Source organism: Mus musculus, chromosome 6, assembly GCF_000001635.26.
Source record: "Mus musculus strain C57BL/6J chromosome 6, GRCm38.p6 C57BL/6J".
Taxonomy (NCBI): domain Eukaryota; kingdom Metazoa; phylum Chordata; class Mammalia; order Rodentia; family Muridae; genus Mus; species Mus musculus.
The window spans coordinates 86,708,843-86,727,155 of NC_000072.6; the positions used below are offsets into that span (position 1 = coordinate 86,708,843).

The 18,313-nt window shown below is 42.0% G+C and overlaps 1 protein-coding gene across 4 annotated transcripts in view; it reads right to left on the reverse strand.

Moving 5' to 3' along the window:
- Positions 1–18,313, reverse strand: part of Gmcl1 (germ cell-less, spermatogenesis associated 1) — a 41,628-nt gene that overhangs the window by 17,075 nt on the left and 6,240 nt on the right. Inside the window, exons 2-9 of one of the 4 annotated variants that reach the window (XR_377446.4) lie at positions 17,231–17,354; positions 13,727–13,823; positions 12,499–12,596; positions 9,150–9,262; positions 8,544–8,609; positions 5,333–5,417; positions 2,747–2,837; positions 1,557–1,619 (exon numbers count right to left, since the gene is read on the reverse strand). Coding sequence is in view for 2 of the 4 variants with exons in the window: in NM_011818.3 (NP_035948.3) it covers positions 1,673–1,810; positions 2,747–2,837; positions 5,333–5,417; positions 8,544–8,609; positions 9,150–9,262; positions 12,499–12,596; positions 13,727–13,823; positions 17,231–17,354 (812 nt within the window). In the remaining 2 variants the exon portion in view is untranslated. Of the gene's footprint in view, positions 1–1,556; positions 1,811–2,746; positions 2,838–5,332; positions 5,418–8,543; positions 8,676–9,149; positions 9,263–12,498; positions 12,597–13,726; positions 13,824–17,230; positions 17,355–18,313 lie in introns of all 4 variants that reach the window. The other 3 variants (XR_003956194.1, XM_006506056.3, NM_011818.3) reach the window with 3 other exon arrangements.

Genomic DNA, 18,313 nt, shown 5'->3' on the forward strand with positions numbered 1-18,313 from the left:
GCTAAGATGGGAAGCAAGCGGAGGAGTAAGGGAAGATGTGGAATAAGATGTCTGATGAGATGACCTAGGACAAATCTAATTTCATGAAATAATGAACTTCAACTGTGCCTAAAATGAAGACGGCCCCTGCCCGCCCGCCCTGCCACCTGGGCTCTGTGAGTGGCACTCAGGAGCTCTGCCTGTGACTTACATCTCTACTCCTCAGTTTCCTTCTGAGAGCACACACCAATCTGTGTTTATAATGTGAGCCGTGTAGCACTTTCTGTCTCCTCACAAAAGTGTGACATTTAATTTTAACTTATATTTTGCTTTTTAAGCTAAAATTTTTGAATACACAGAAAATTGTCTACATTTATAAGATGGAATTAATTTGTTTCAAGTCTTCTCATATTATATCATTTCAAATCACAAAGCAAAACAAACAAACAAACAAACAAACCCTGAAATCTGGACAGAATTTTTAAAAAATTTTTATACCAAATAAACTTCTTTAGACTCCAGATGTTAATACAGTTTTGCCTTCCAGAGACACAAAACGTGTCCACTTGTACCAGACACACCTAATGTATATAACAGACTGTTTTTTTCCAAATTTTATATCCTTTAAGATGGGGCTGGGGAGTTGGCTCTGTGTAAGAGCACCTGCTGCTATTCCAGAGGACCCAAGTTTGGTTCCCTGGCCACATCAGACAGCTCCTAACCACCCATCTGTAACTTCATTTCTAGAGAACCCAACGTCCATGGACACGCAGGGCCTGCACTCAAATACATAAAGACACATCCTATACATAATTAAATACATCTTTAGACAGCTTCAACCAAAGTTTGATCCGAAGGACACATGTCCTGTGGCATCTAATTTACATAATATCTATAACCTGCCTGATGTTTACCACACACTAAAACTACTATAGGCTTTCTTTCTTCCTTTCTTTTTGCTGCACTTTGCATCAAACTCAGAATCTTGAACATGTTAGGCAAATGCACTAATGAGCTTATATACTACTAAATGCAACTTGTCACAAATACAACAGATTTACAAAAATAAATTAGTACTTGTTCAAGAAATTTGAATTATATCAAGCAGATGTATTTGATGGAACATGTTTAAGAATTCAGAATAAGAAAAACCAGAAACTAAGCAAATTTAAAGAAAACTAACAGAAAAAGCTATAGCTGTAATTTTAAAAAAATATCAAAACTCACTTGTCAGGCTGTTATCCAAAGCAGCTCACTGGTTAACCAACCTGACAATACCCAGAGCCAAGTGTGTGGTTGCACACCCTGACGGCGGCACTTGGGAAGGAGAAGTAGCAGATGAACTGCTTCAAGCTGGGGCTGACTACAGCTTACCAGCAGGGCCTAGCATGCAGCTGAGGCAGTTTGATTCATACAGAAAAGAAAAACAAATATCCTATTGCAAAATGCTTCTTAGCCACTTAACTATGGTGGCAAGCACTTTAACACTGAAATATGATAAGGGAGATAAATCAGGATGAGAGGTGAGCACAGGAAGAGTATTCACATGCCCATCTCTTGGGCATAAAGACACTTACCTTAAGGGATCAAAGAGGACTTCCTGGTTTCTTTACTTTTCTTCCCTATGCAAGTATGAAATGCTACAATCAGAAAAACATGACTTTAAATCACAAAACACATCAGGTTTTCTTACCTGAAGGTACCAGAGAATCCTGCTCAATGATCCTTGCAGAAGCCAGATCACTGATAATGTACTGTAGCCTTAAATGTCTGAACACGGGCGCAAATGGTTTTCCCTGCTCAGTTTCAAGGAAAGTCGTCCCTTCAAAGTCTATTAAGAAAGTTTTAATTAAACAGCATTCTTGTCAAATGTGCTGTTTTACTAAATGCTTCTATGGATAGTCATAGACACAGTTTGCTAGAATGTAAGTAAGCCATTTCCAAGGATTTCAACACTCTTAGAATGAATCTAAGATTTGAGGAAACTTACAGGAACTTTGATAGATCTCTCAAATTAATTTTAGTAATAATTATGTCCTTAGGTTGGGACTTCAGCTGTCCTTTTATTTTTGTGATTGCTCTTACGGGACAGCATGGTAAGAGAGGTATACTTGAGGAAGTGACTTGTATGAGACTCTGTCTCTAGAATCCCTTCCCAAGGAACCCAGAGGCTATGTCAGGGTCTTCACATGTTGACCAGGACAGGGACAGCTATTCAGCCTTCTAACTTACATCAGTGATGGAGACTACATGCAGTTTTGAGCTGCCTGATATGGGCACTGGGAACTGAATTTACATCATCTTCAAGAGCAGTACACACTCCTAAGTCCCAACTTGTACTGAGCCATGTCTCCAGCCCCTGGAAGGGCTCCTTACACACCATGCAGTGCATGCCACATATGACCTCTGCATCTACTTCCCAGTTAGTGATGCACAGAAGTAGCCTGCAGACCCCATCAAGATTCACTGGTTGAGAGATGGGGCTAGCTTATCAGAGGATATCGTATAATTCCCACGATGAACTTATGACAAACAGAACAGTAGTTCTGAGAGTTAGGATGTGGGACATTTCCTTCTCCAGCACTGACTGCTGTAAAAGGCTGTAAAAGGCTGAGGTAGGAAATTGCTCAATTGTTTTTCAGCTCTAAAATCAGGCCAAGGCCTGACTGTAAGAAACATCATTAAAAGAAGGTGTGTGTGTGTGTGTGTGTGTGTGCGCGCAGGTGTGTGTATGGGGGGGGATATCAATAAAAAAGTTTCAATGTACCTTTTTTCCACTTTGAAAACCAGACATCTGTTTCTGTCAAAAGCTGCTTTAAAGACCCATTCCAGGAAGGCACCAGCTGAAGGAACATCCACTAGTTAGAAGACAAAGCAAAACAAAGTGTTGTAAGACTTCATTGCTTTGTGGTAGTATTTTCAAATAGTCCTATCTTTAAAAGTAACTTTCTTTTTGAGATGGGGGTCTCATGTAGCCAGGCTGGCCTTGAACTTAATATGTAGCTGAGGACAAACATGACCAACCTGTGAAGTGCTGGACTACAGGCCTGTGCCACCATACTCAGTTTTTAAGTCAGTGGTTCTCAACCTGTGGGTCATGACCCCTTCAGCAAACCACTATCTCCAAAGACACTGACGTTATAACTCTTAACACTAGCAAAATAACAATTGTAAAGCAGCAATAGAAAGAACTTTATGGTTGGGAGTCACCACAACACAAGCAACTGTATAAAAGGGTCACAGCAGGAAGGAGGTTGAGAACCACTGGACTAACTGGGGCTAGGAACTGAACCCAAGGCTTTGTATATGCCAGGAAAGCACTCTACTGATGGAGCTCAATCTCTAGCCTAGATAATAGTTAAAATTTCTATTTTACAAGCAGCTGCAAGAAAGTTTAACTACTTTAAAAACTGATTTCACTTTATTTTATGTGCACTGGTATGAATATGTCAGATTCCGTGAAACTGGAGTTACAGACAGTTGAGAGCTGCCATGTGGGTGCTGGGAATTGAACCCTGGTCCTTTGGAAGAACTGACAGTACTCTTAAACCACTGAGCCATTTCTCCAGCCCTGAAAGTATAATTAGTAAAGCTTTGGCAGGAAGTAAGAATTATAAAAACTCCATGTGAATATTAATTGTTGCTAACACGCCTTAGTGAATCAAACAGCTAGAGTTTTAACATATATAACACACTGGTAATTCTGTACTAACATATTCTAATCACTAACACAGCAATCACACTAAATATGATGCAAGACTATAAGACTGCAAAAGCAAGAATGAACACAGGAATTTCTGACTCTGCTATTGAGACAGCATGCATGGTGACGAGCGTGGATGTTCGATCCTCCAGCTGTCATGTAGGAGCTGAACACATCATTTAATCCTCTGCATTTTAATTTCTTCATTGGCAAGTGAAGTGTCATGGAGTATCTCCCTTGCAGGCTACAAAAGGATGTGTATGGAGTGTTTATTAGTACTGTGTTGGCAGAGTGACCACTGTCCAAGGACAGCACTTTGGACATCAGAGCAGCTACGAGGACAGACAGAACGACTGCTAGTACAGTTCACAGGTAAAAGTGTAATTCCCTTCAACACACACACACAAGTTATTTCCTTGAAGGAAACTGTCAAATTCTGTCCCATCTTGACCACCAAAATACTACGATGGAAGGTTCTCGCTGCAGGTTTCACAACTGCATGAAGTGCACACATTTCCCACAGGGACAACAGACTATGGATGACACACAGTGGGGCAAGAGCAGTGGCCTCTGCCGTAAGTACACATGAGTAGCGATGCCAACCCTTACCAACAGACAGAGTAATAGCTGATGTCTTTCCAACTGTGAAACAAAACTGGACCTAAATCTATCAAAAGGATGAAAAGGCTGGGTTTGGTGTTCACTCGGGTAATCACAGCACACAGGATGCTGAGGCAGAGGGTTAGTGTAGGTGTGGGATGCAGAATGAGGCCCTGCCTCCAAAAAACAAAACAAAACAAAACAAAACGCAAGAGCAAGCACTGTGGTGGTCTGAAAGAGAACAGCCCCAGCAGGCTCATTTGTCTGAATGCGTGGTCCTCAGTGGGTGGAGCTGTTTGGGAAGAATTAGGAGGTGTGTCCTTTTGAGGGGTGTCATTTGGGTGAGATTTGAGGTTTTAAAAGCCCAGGAGAGGCTCAATCTCTTGCTCTGCCTTCATCTTACTGATAATGATATAAACTCTCAGCTTCTGCTCCTGTGCCATGCCTACTTGCCATCAAGTGCCCTGCCATGATGGTAACAGACTAACCCTCGGAAACCATATACAAGCCCTCAGTTCAATGCTTTCTTTTCTAACTTGCCTTGGTCATGGTGTACTTCACAACAATAAAATAGTAACCAAGATAATCATGAATCTCTAAGTCTAAATGAAGACTCAGGTTTTGGCACATGTCCTCAGCTTGAGATGGGTTGGTGGAATGACTTAGCATTATCAGTACTGTGATAGTGGAGAGATATACCAGGGGCCACCTACTTTCACTTCAGGACACAACTGAACAAACTACTGAAGTCACATGTCATTTAATGATGTAAGTGTCCTGGCTTAGGTGATGTGGGTATTGTAGCCTAAACACGCATTTTGAGCACATTCAAGGAGAGTGAAGCTGAGCTGTGGTGTTCGTTAGGTGAGGTATATTCAGTTTATGATGTATTTCCTCAGATACAAGCCAGTGTAAGCCAAGCAGCATGTATAGTTCCTCTGCTTATTGAGCACCCAGAAGCAGTATTTCCAGCTTTTCACCACAGAAGCAATGTGAAGTAATATTCTTTTTTTTTCTGTGAAGTAATTTCTTATATTCATACATCAATACCTTTTTAAGAGCTGTATATACATCCATCTCCACTTGCATCACAAATAAGTTAGACGAACCAATGAGCTGTTTCATGACGTTTATACTGTAAAAAGCAAAACACGAGTGAGCTTGTCTTCAACACAGCTGAAGGACTCTGGTGAACTAAGATTTAACAAATTTTATATGTGTGTATGAGAGAGAGAGAGAGAGGAGAGAGAGAGAGAAAGAGAGAGAGAGAGGGAGGGAGGGAGAGATGGGGGGTGTGTGTGAATGCAGGCACACAAGTCCCCGTGTGCGTGTGGAGGTCAGAGGACAACTTTCAGGACTTGGTTCTCTCCCTTTCCCACAGGTCTAGGGCTTGAATTTAGGTCACTGTGTAGTGGTTGCTTTTACCTGTTGAGCTGTCTCACTGGCTCTAAAACCTCTGTCAAATAAAATATGGAGTTAAAAATGTTAACAATCTTATTTGAACAAGACAAAGCTCCTGAGCTAGCTAACACTGCATCTCAACAGCAGTTTCTTAACTTTGACATGGGGTTGTGAGGGATCTGCGAGGGGCCTGCATTTATTCACTGTTACACTGGGAAAGCACTGCAGGCTCTGACTAAATACCAGCCCCCTTCTTCCTCCCCATGGTCCTATGTAAAAATGAAAACCAAAACACCTTTTTATTTTTAATAGTATTCCGGTTTTTGTGACTTGCTTCATCTCTTTTAGTGATAGATACTTTAACAGCTGGCTTAGAGCAGAAGGAATAGGGGGCAAGTTGTAAGCCAGAGAAAGTAGAGGAGCGATGCAATGAAGCTTTTTTTTAAAAGATTTATTTATTTATTATATGTTAAGTACACTGTAGCTGTCTTCAGACACTCCAGAAGAGGGCACCAGATCTCATTACAGATGGTTGTGAACCACCATGTGGTTGCTGGGATTTGAACTCAGGACCTTTGGAAGAGCAGTCAGTTCTCTTACCCGCTGAGCCATCTCGCCAGCCCACCAAAACACTTAAAATTCACTAAAATAGCTGCATTTTCAAAGTAGCATTTTTCTCTTCCTGAAGCAGGAAATTTCTATACAGAGCAGGCTGTCCTCAAGCTTGACATCCCCTGATCTCAGCTTTCTCAGTGCAAAGATCATCAGTGAGCCCCACATACTACTCAACATAGCCTTTAACATCTATGCTTACAAGAACTTTCAGTCAGAAAGCACCCTGTAAGCCAGGCATGGCAGCTCATGCCTATAATCCCTGCGGAGGCAAGTATGGGTCTCTGTGAGTCTGAGGCCAACCCATCAACTCAGTGAGTTCCAGAGCTGCCAGGGCTACAGTGAGACCTTGTCTCAAAACCAAACATCTTTACGACTCTTAGCAGAAAATATGGACGGTCAGGAGTTTAAATTTAGAATGGAAAAGTGGTCACTGGCTGCTCAATCTATCTCTTTTTCTTTCCCTTTCCTTTAAGACAAAAAGCATTTGGGTTTCTAAGACAACTTCTCTTTGACAGTCTTTCTGAAAAAGTTCAGTGAGCTCTCTAACATCTCTCCCTCCTCTCTTGGAAGCCACAACACACTAGACCCTTTGATATATCCATTTTCATCAAAGCACCTTTACTTCCAGCACTTCAGAGGCAGAGCTAAGTGAATCTCTGTGAGTTCAAGGCCAGCCTGGTCTGCATAGGAAGCTACAGGGCAGCTAGAGCTATACAGAGAGACTTTGTTTCAAAAGCAAACAAAACCCCCTCAAAACAAAACTAAAAAACACATCACACACATGCTATTTATAACCTAGAGTCTTCATTTTCCAGACCTGTCATAGATGTCTTGGTCTCACAGCAAAGGGAAGCCAACAGTGGCAAACAGCACAATCACACCACATCATCCACAGACCTCAGCTGTGTATCATCAACACTCCAGGACATCCATAAGGAAGGGCGGAAGGAAGAGTGAATGATAAATGCATGCAGTTCAAAGGGCCAAGCTAACTGTGAGTGTGACTTCAATCAGGGTAAGAGGAGTGGGGGTGGAGTGAGAGAGAGAGAGAGAGAGAGAGACAGACAGAGAGAGACAGAGAGACAGAGAGACAGAAACACAGAGAGAGACAGCCAGAGAGACAGCCATCATGGCACGTGTGGAAGTCATAGGACAAGTCTTAGGGACTGCTTCTCTCCTGCTACCTTGTAGTCTTGGAATAGAATTCAGGTTGACAGGCCTTTTGCATTAAGCGCCTCTGCCTTCTGATCCAGCTACTGTCCCATAAACAGTTTACAGTAGGGTCTGGAGAGCTGGCTCAGTGGCTAAGAGTGCTTACTGCTTCCCAGCACCTACATGGCAGCTCACAACCATCTATAACTTTAGTTTTAGTGGATCCTACACCCTCTTCTGGTCTCTAAGGACTCCTGGACACACTAGTGCACAGACATACAGACAGACAAACACACACTACAAATCTTTTAAAAATTTTTTTTCCTAAAACACATTTTGATTTTTCCCCCCAAACATCATGTTCTATGATAGAAAAAGTTTTCAAACTATCGCCTTTGAAGCTCTATGCTTGCAGAAGTGAGGTAGCACTTAGAAGTCTTTACGGTCTTTGAGGAGTAGTACGTTTTTATTACAACTGTTAAAATACATATATATTTTATCATTTATAACAAAGAGATAAGTGCCGAGCTTACTTATCTCTTGTATATAAGCCAGGGTGCCTTTTGTTAAATTGTTCACTTTTTCTTTCTTCTTTCCTCTCCCTCCTCCCTCCTCCCTCCTCCTCCTCCTCCTCCTCCTCCTCCTTCTCCTTTTTTTTTTTTTTTTAAAAGATTTATTTATTTATTATATGTAAGTACACTGTAGCTGTCTTCAGACACTCCAGAAGAGGGCGCCAGATCTCGTTACGGATGGTTGTGAGCCATCATGTGGTTGCTGGGATTTGAACTCCAGACCTTCGGAAGAGCAGTCGGGTGCTCTTACCCACTGAGCCATCTCACCAGCCCCTTTTTTTTTTTTTTTTTTAAACACTCAGTAGGTACTCCTGGCTGTCCTGGGACTCATTATGTAAACCAGACCAGCCTTGAACTCACAAAGATCCACCTGCTTCTGCCTCTAAGTCCTAGGATTAGTGTGTACACCAGGCCTGGTTCTCACAATATTCTTTGTATTAGAAACAAACCCTGGACTACCTGAGCAAAGAAAGCGGGTCATTTTAGGGTGATCGGCTGTAAAGCTCCTCAGTGTCACATACCTGAGTTCTTTGAAAAGCTCCACACTCTGGTGAGTCATGAGGTTGTTCAGCAGCCACTCGAGGCACCTGGGGTCAAAGCAGGGTTAGCTGATGTGTCCGAAACTGCTAACTCACCAAGGTCTTACTCACAATCTAGTGAAAAGAGTGGTAGTCATGCTAGGCCATTCTCAAAGTCTTTCCCTTAGTGATCTGAAATTTAGTATTGTTTTGTCAGTAGTTATTACGGGAAATTCCCTTAACATTAGTACCATTTCTCATTAAGAAAACTTCATGTTTGTGTTACTTTGTAAGATGTTACCTTCCATACAATTTAAAAATAAGTTCTGCAATTCTCAAGAGTCAAACTGCCCATGTTTGTATTGGTATACCATCGTAGTGCCTACTCCTTAAGTGGTGGCCAAAGTTGTATAAGCATGTTTCAGGCCCACTGTAGTCAAAACAAGGGCAATTCTGAGCAACTTAAGGCTTAGTCCAGCAGAAAAGCAGGACTCTTAAAGTAACAAAGTCTACTCTTTCCCAACTAATTCTTTATTACATTCTCGTAAGACTCCAAAACAGCTGAAGCCCCAGAAGTGGGGTGGGAAAGAAACAGGAAAGGTGGCTCACTTTTTCTTTACAGAGTCTAGTCCATAGGTCCCTGCCGATGTGTAATAGCCACACACAGTTCTCACAGAGATGGTCTCCTTCATTGTCTCACCGCACTGCTGTATCAAACCATCCTGTAAACATAAACAAGCACTAGAAAGGCCATTTTGCCTGGGGAATCAGCTCTCATGTCATGCTTTCTTACTAAGATGTAAAACCAAATCAAAATAGCAAGGAAGGAAGGAAGGAAGGAAGGAAGGAAGGAAGGAAGGAAGGAAGGAAGGAAGGAAGGAAGGAAGGAAAGAAGGAAATTCATTAACTGGAGTTAGCCTAAGTTTTTTATAGGTCCAATAGAAATGTTGAAAAAAGAATCCAGCAATTAGCCCACTGACCATCTGAAGCTGAGAATGAACTGGGCAGGGAGGCACTGAGGGAAGATGCTGTGAGTTTCATATTCTGTTTTCTGCTCTGGACTTTACAAATTTCTTCAACAGGACTTGTTTTTTCCTGTTCTTACTGAACCAAGAATTCTTTACATAGTCATCTAATCAAGTTACAGGACAAACAAAGGAATAATATCGATGCGTGGAACAGTGCTCAGTTAGGGTTAAAGCACCATCAATACCCCACAGATACCTCTAAACAAGTATATGAGTTTTAAATAACATTAAAATTTTAATTTAATGCTCCCCTCCCCTCCCCTCATGGCAGGCTGGAGAGCTGGCCCCAGGGTCATGAGAGTAGAAGAACTGGCCCTGTCCCTTGTTTCAAGACAGCAGGCCCTGCATCTCCCCTGGGAGGCATGGAAGAGCTAGCCCTGACGCCATGTGCATTGATGAGCAGGACCTGAGGGCATGAGAATGGTAGAGCTGGCTCTGCCACTTGCTGGCTGCAGTGTTGGATGGACTAGCCAGGGAAGGGCTGAAGAACTTGCCCTGGTGGTGTGGGTGCTAGAGAGTTGGTGGGCTGACCAACTCAAGATACTTCTCACCCCAACATCGACCTCATCAGTGAACTGCTGGATGTACGAAGGGGCTGGCCCTACAGATCTACAACTACAGATCTCCATGACACAAGGCAACAAGAGGCTATCCAAGAGGAGTCCCAGTGAGGATCCAGTATCAATAGTGTAGCAGAAGACAGAGGCATTGAATCAGACCAACAAGTCACTGCAAAGAACCTTTGTAAGCAAAGATGTATGGACAAAAGGGTATACCATGGGCCATATTGTGACATATGATGGCTTCCATAATGGAATTTTTTCCTTTGGAGGGGAGGTTCCAAGGATGGAAGGTGGGTACAAGAGGAAGGGGTGATGAGTGGGATCAGGGTACATGATGTGAAATTCACAAAGAACCAATAAAAAGCTTTAAAAATTAATCTAAAATATTTACATAGGTTTCAAATAAACCAGCTTTTATATACAGAAAGAACAGTCATTTTTCATTCAAGTTTCTGAAACATATCATGCAACTATATTATTAAATTAGAATTAGTAAGTTATAAAAATAAGGCAGAATGCAGATTTAGAACAAAACCAAAAGGACCAAAGTTAGAAAATATAGATATCCAAAGTAAGTATTAGAAAGATAAAAATATTTGAAAAAATAACCTCAGCCAGGATAATAAACAAGCTAATAACTAGTACTTTAGACTCAGATAGATCAGCATGTCAGACCACATGGGCTTAAAGTAAGGCATAGTACTGACTCAGTGTTTTATAAACTTATCTCAATTCTAGACCCTTCTTCCCTAACACACATTACCCCACCTCCTCCTGGGGAGCCTTTTCTTCTCTGTGGTTGTTACTGGGACTTTCATCAAGACAGCCACAGTATGTCTGCATCTCTAACATACTTTCTTTCCTTCACATGTTGTACCTGAAACAATCTTCCATTATTTTGGTGTGAAGTTGTGAATCAAACCCACAGCCCTGCACATGCAGGTGAGCACAACAGAGCTGCACCCCTCAGCCCTCTAAAATAGAGACTGTCTATCCCTGATTAAAATCTTCCAAAGGAGCTCCCACATAAAGTTAAACTTTACAATGTGCAGAGAAACCTTCATTTGCTGATTTTGACCTCTTTCCAATCCTTTTTATTTTTTGTTTTGTTTCTTGAGACAGGCTCTTACTATGTAACTCGAGCTGGCCTATAAGTCACCAGGGTGATCTTGATCTCAGAGATCTGCCTGCTTCTGCTCCCTGAGTGCTGGTATTAAAACGTGCACTACCACACCTGGATTTTTTAAATGTTTATTTATTTGTGTTGTACACCTTCACAGCATGCATGTATTGACCAAAGGAAAACTTGGAGGAAGTCAGTTCTCTCCTTTGACCATGTGTGTCCTGGGGATGCAACCCAAACTGTCAGGCTTGATGGCAGGCATCTTTAAAGGCTCAGTCATCTTGCCAGTCCCCCAATTCAATTTATATTAATAGTAGAAACTTAGTCTCCTTAACTTCTCTAATCTTCCATCCTCTGTTCCTGGTCAGAAATGCTGTTTTGCACCTTTTCACACAGTTCAAGGTAAGCACCCTTCAAACTCCATCTGGAAGTACAGTGAGGATTCTGGGTTGAACTGGCTCTTCCTATCTTCCAAGTTTATTAGGCCTCTGCATGGTGTTTGTGTTGTACTCTTAACACTGGGTAACTGTTTGCACCTTTGCGTTTACTTATCTCAGTTCACTGTGAGATCCTTGAAGGTACACACAGATAACCCATGTTTAGGGATTACATCTTCATCCTCTCTGGCTCCTTATGCTAAGTCTTACATATTGCACAATGTGTTCAACATATAGTTACTGAAAGACGCACATTATTTACATGGGATGATACCACAATGAAGCTTAAATAACAAACTATTTCTTTACCCAATGAATTAAATTTACTTTTTTTCTTTTTTTGGTTTTTCAAGACAGGGTTTCTCTGTGTAGCCCTGGCTGTCCTGGAATTCACTCTGTAGACCAGGCTGGCCTCAAACTCAGAAATCCACCTGCCTCTGCCTCCCAAGTGCTGGGATTAAAGGCGTGCGCCACCACTGCCTGGCCTAATGAACTAAATTACTGATCATATACCATCTGCTTAGCAGTGATGCCACTGATGGACAGAACTCTGCAGAGGAATGTGTGCAGACAAGTGAACTTTCCAAGTGTCAGCAAATCAAGGAAGCTATGAAGAAACACCTCCCATCCAGTTCACACAGTGATCAAAGACCTTCAATCTAACCAATAACTTTTGGTCAAACATTTTCAGCAATTTCTAACAAATGGCATGCTTATCCATTTTGTTTTAAAGATGGCAGAAGTAGAACTTCACTTCTGTTTTAGAGGTGTGCACAGAGATAGACTAGATTCCTTGACACTACTTACCAATTGCAGCATGCAAGCTGCTGCCAAAATGGCAACGACCCTGCTGGGCTTTATTAAGACGTCATCTCGATACAGTGATCCAAATGCGACCTGCAGTGCTGAAAGCAAAAGTGCACACACAGAATGAAATGCTGCCTGCAGGTGAGAGGCTCCTGCAGAAGCAGAAAGGACATTAGTCTGCACCTGGAGAAGCATCAGGAACTATCATGGCAGCTATGGTTACTGATGGTGTTAATACATAACATTGCTTGTTGGAAAGGATTCTGCCAACTCCAGCCATATTTTCTCTGTCTAATCTTGACATAGTCAGTGGTTAGAAGTAAGGCATCCCGTGATGTGTCAGCTGTGTCAGAACTGCTGAGTACATCAACTCTAAGTGCACAGCCCATCACTCTTTGATAACATTTCTTTAGAGGAGTAGGTAAGGCTCTCACTCACAATGTAGATAAGGCTGGTCTCCAGTTCACAGCATCCTCCTGCCTCAGCCTCCTCAGGGCCAGAATTATAGCCCTGTGGCCCCAGGTCACTAAGATGTGTGCTTAACTTGTGACCACCTCTGTGCCCATTCACACCCGGTCTTCACATCTAAGACCACTCCCCCTCCAATGCCTCTCACCAATGTTCTTCAGATTGCTTTGTAAACACCTCAAGTTTCTTTGCCTCTGGAGCGGGCCTTGGGTTTCCCCACTTGGGATATCAAAGGAGATGAGCAGGAGTAGGGAGGGAGGAGAGGAGGGTCTGCACAGAGGCTCGCTAAGCTGTTCTCACAATCCCTTCCCCTCCTCAGCCCTGTTTCCTCAGCCACAGCTCCCGTAAAGCTCTCAAACAGCCTGCTGCATGATTCATATGCTCACTGTTCCACAGAAGATCTTCACACATCATTTATTTTTATTTTTTGGTGTTAGAGAGCAAACCTTAACCAGGGCAGGAAAGCACTCACTCTTTTAGCATTTAGCTGCAGCCCTCACTTATAGCCTTTGACAAAAGGAGACAAGCTTCCCATGCCCTCCCATGCTTCACATCCCAGGCTGACATAGCCACAAAGACACATGAGCGACTGACTGAACTCCTAGGACTAAATAGAGACAGAAGACACAACAGATAAACTGAGTGAATCAATATGAAATTTCCACCTTCTAGTATATCATACAACTTTTCCCCTTGCTTATAAGGCTAGACTATATTTCATCAAAAAAAAAAAACCCAGTAATAATTATGGAGGTGATACCTTCTATATCAATGTTCTGGTCAGGAATCTCCAGTTCAATAATATTCATGCTGGATTCTTTCCAAGAACCACTGAACATACTAGAAAAGTAGCCAGACTGGAAAAAAAAAGTCAATGATTAGCCAGAACTTTATCTTCCAAATATTTTTTCTAATATCTATTTCTAACTCTAAGCATGTACCATATCAAAAAAATCTAACATATCATTTCAGGAGAAAAAGATCATCAAAACACGTACAAGAAGAAGAAGTTAAAAATAAGGCCATTATGAGGTAGAGTGAACTATGTGTTCAGTGTGATACTACTACAAATCCAAAGCAGATAGATTCTTACAACACTATCAGAATCCAGACCCCATATCACAATGGAACCTGGGCAGCCTTTCAGCAGTCAGAGTCCCTAAGGAGGCATTTCTTTCTCACAAGCCCAGCAGTACGTACAGTGGGTGTATGCTTCTGTATTCAGGAGAGCCGAGGAAACAAGTCCTCCTCACACTACCGACTCTTCCCTGTGGCCTCAGTAGCGATTAAGGATCCAGAGAACTCCCAGACTGGACCTAAAAGGATGCACTCCAAAGAAATCTGAGACCCGCAACGTAGTTTTATATGACTACAGAGGATTCTGAATCCCAGCGTGGGTAAAGTCTGTTTCTACCTGCTAGGTCCGTTCCTTATAATTAATACTGCAGTACTTTAGAATGGATCAAGTATTAACTAATTAAAAGTTCTATTTCATATAAAAAACATAATAATTAAAATAGAATAAACATAACATCCCTTAGTCCTTATGCTCATATGTTTGCATATGTGGCTGCAGGACACAGTCAACTATTAGTTTAAATTTTTAAAATTTTACTTTTAATGATGGCTTTTAAATGCTTTAACCTCCTTTCTAGCCCACCACTCACCAGAGGTAGTGGAAAAGAAAGAATATGGGGGAAGTAGACCTGTTTAGAAATTGTTCTTTAGAGCAAATCTCATCTACATTGTCTGGAAATTAGTGGTTCAGTTCACAGGTCAGCAGCAGCAGCTCAATCCACTGGCAAACACTTCAAGGATATACCTAGTTTAGTAGTGTTGGGCCAGCAGCAGCAGCAGCAGCAGTGGCACAACTTAGCAGAGACAGCCAGACCTCAGTTGAATTGGCACAAGTCAGCAGGAGGGATTTGGACCAGAAGGGACACCAGGAGAAGTTCTCCACTGTGTCTCTCTCAATGAAACGAAGATCAGTGAACACTCAAGACCAAGAAGAGTTGTAGAGCTAGCTCTAAAAGCAAGCACCTCTCACAGTTCATTGAGTCTTTTTATACTCCCTCCAAACATCACAGGCCCTCCATAGGTCTTGCTGAGCCATGTGTCTTGTCTCAGCATGTGAGTCTGAGCATAAGTCCATGTGACTCTGTCTCAGCTGACATCACTTTGCCAATGGGCCTGGTCCACAGAGGTGGCAAGAAGTTAAAGCACGCCGCCACAGTTTTTTGGTGCATTTTCTCTCATAGAGTCCCAACAATGCAGCTCAACAACATATAAGGTGGACCAATACATGTGTGTCCTCAGCAAAGACTCTTTCACTACATCTCCTTTTACTGCTTGCTTTATAGTCTTTCTACCTGTGTATACTTCAGAGAAACATTCTTTCACAGGTCTGCCTTAGCTTTTTACCTGTGTCAGCTTCAGTGAAACGTTCCTTCATGTGTTTGCCTTAGGAAAACACCCTTTTAGTTGTGTATGTTTTAGGAAAACTTTTTTACATGTTTGCCCCAGCAAAACACCATTTAACACAACCGACTTTCTAAAGAACCCTTAAGTTTTTACTTCAGTCAGCACTAAGTCAGATGCTCTGACTGTGCATGGCTCACACACTCAAGTCCCCTGTAGGTCACAGGTAGTGCCTACTACAATGTACATGCTATATAATAGCCACATTATGGCTGAGGGGATGACAAAGGCCTACATGTTCAGGACAAATGCAACTGTCTTTTTTCCAAATATTTGTAACACAGAGTTGTTACATCTGAAGTTGTGGAACCTGCAAATACATGGAGCCAGCTGTTCAACATGGCCCACAACTAGGACACAGCCAGTGGTTCTGTCTGAAGGTGCTGTCATGGATTGTGAGATTTCACAGAAGACATTCCATCTCAAGTCAGGAAGAGGCTGTGCGTCTTCTTTTAGGGATTCAAGAGACAGCTTCAGTTGATATTGGTATTCTGATGTACACCTTGGATTGTAGTCTTTGGGATATTTTTTAAAGGATCTCATCTTTCTTAAAAACTTTTAGACTAAATTCGTCAAGTAAACTTGCTCAAAAAAAGTTTCTAAAAGTTTGATTAAAATGTGGGAGGAGGGACTGGAGTGATGGCTCAGCAGTTACAAGAACTTGCTGCCCTTTTTGAGGACTGGAGTTGGTTCCCTGCATGCACCTCAGGCAACTCACAACCCCTAACTCCAACCTCGGGAGACCTGACGCCCTCTTCTGGACTTCACCGGCACTGTACTCAATTGCACAAACCCACACACAGACTTACATACAAGAACATACATTTTAAATAGTGAAAATAAAAATAAATTTTAAAAAATGTAATTAAATGTGAAAGGAAAAATACTTTGCAAACATCTCTGGAACAATTTAGCTCTATTGTCTTTCCTCTCATTATTCTTTCACAATGAGGGAAGCACTAACTCCACAGGTAAGAGCTGTGAGGTCTAGCACAGCAAATAAATGAAACTTGAGTGAGTTGGCGTACCTTAGGCTGAGAGAGATGGTTCGGGGGAGGGGGTGGGGTACATGCACTTGCTGCCACAACTGACAACTGACTCCAATTCCCAGGACCCTTAGAGAAAGAGAGTCAACTCCCACAAGTTGCCCTCTGACATATACAACTCCCTGGCAAGCATGTGTAGACACACACAAAATAAGTAATAATAAATGTAAATGTTTTAAGAAGAATAAAAACATCTGAGGTCTTAGAGCCACACTGTGTTCTATTTTGAAAATCCTGAGCCATTTTGAAGGGAAACTTGCGATGGGGAAAGTCAAATGGGTAGGCACATCAGTTAAGTGACATGCACAGCACCATTGCAGGTCTCCTAACCCAACCGGGCGTTCTAGGGAGGAGGAAAACACCACCTCTCCATTCACTTTCTACAAAGCAACACTTCAGAGAAAAGTATTCAAATAGTTATAAAAGAAGTGTAATGACCTTAACCTGAATATTACAGATGTTCTCCCCAGTTCATCCATTTTCCAGCAAAAGGCACTAACACAAGCTTTTTGACAACAAGAGGCAGAAGTGGGTAGTAGGACCAAGTAGGACCAAGAATTTCAAAATCTGTTTGAAGGTTGAGGCCAGCTTTCACTCCCAGTGCCCACCATCTTTCTTCCCAGCAGACACTTTACTAGAGGAGAGCTTACTATGAAATCCAACCAAACAGCAGAACATACTCCAAGTGCCCAGGCTTCTCCAAGCTCCCTCCTTGCCCAGGGTGTCAGTGAAATACTCACTTGACATAAGTAGATTTTGTGTAAGCTCCACTCTTCACCTAGAGCACAGATCTTAATGTCACTGTTTTCACCATTCAAAAACAGCGTTTGGTAGATGTATTTTGATGTGCTCTTTAATTTTTTCCTGTTAAGAAAACCACAAAGTTACAAACAGCACAGAGCTCAGCAGGAGACTAGTATCACCAGGCCCTGTCCAATGCCAGCACATTAAAGCGGGCAACATTTCACCAATTTTTATACACCATTAAGTCTCGTTTTTGCCCTGTTACTGTGACATCCAACTTCCCTACTGTGTGAATGAGGAGGTATGAGAGGGGAATGTCACGAGAGGTTAACTAGGTGCTCTTACTAACAGCAGACAGATGAGACAAAAGAGGAGGGAGACATCTATATCCACCCTATATAAGTTGTTGGTTCTAAACCAATTTAAGTTACTTGCTCAATAAACAAAGACAGGCTGGTGACCACACTTTGCTTATTTCCTTGTTTAGAAACTAAGTCATAGGGGAGATTCACTATTGCTGCAGCAAACTGTTACTCAATTATAATCCAGTTGGTAGAGTGCCTGCCTTGAATGCATAAGGCCCTGGTTCAATCCTCAACATCACAAAAAAAGAAAAAGAAACTTAGACTCAAGCTTATTTCAGCTTCAAACTAAACTAATTAAAACTAATTTTAAATTTACTGGTTTTTCCCCACTAGACAAATGGCTTGCAACCCTAGATCAAAGCTTTTTAAAACTATGCTCAAAGGATATGCATGTTAGAGGCACTGGTCAGGGCTGAACCACGATATATGAACACCCTGTAATACCCAGAGCATTGCCTATTATATCTGCAAGTGACTTCTACATGAGACTTATTTTAGTAGAACTGATTTTTAAAAGCTTGGCAACCACAGGGTTGAGTACATAGAGAGTTCTTGCACAACCCATACAAGACCCCTCACCACTGTATAAACCAGATATAGTGGAGCAGGTCTGAACTCCCAACAAGCACTTTGGAGATATGGAAAAGACAATCAGGAGTTCAAGGCCATAACTTGCTCAATAGTGAGTTCAAGGGCAGCTTAGACTACATGAAA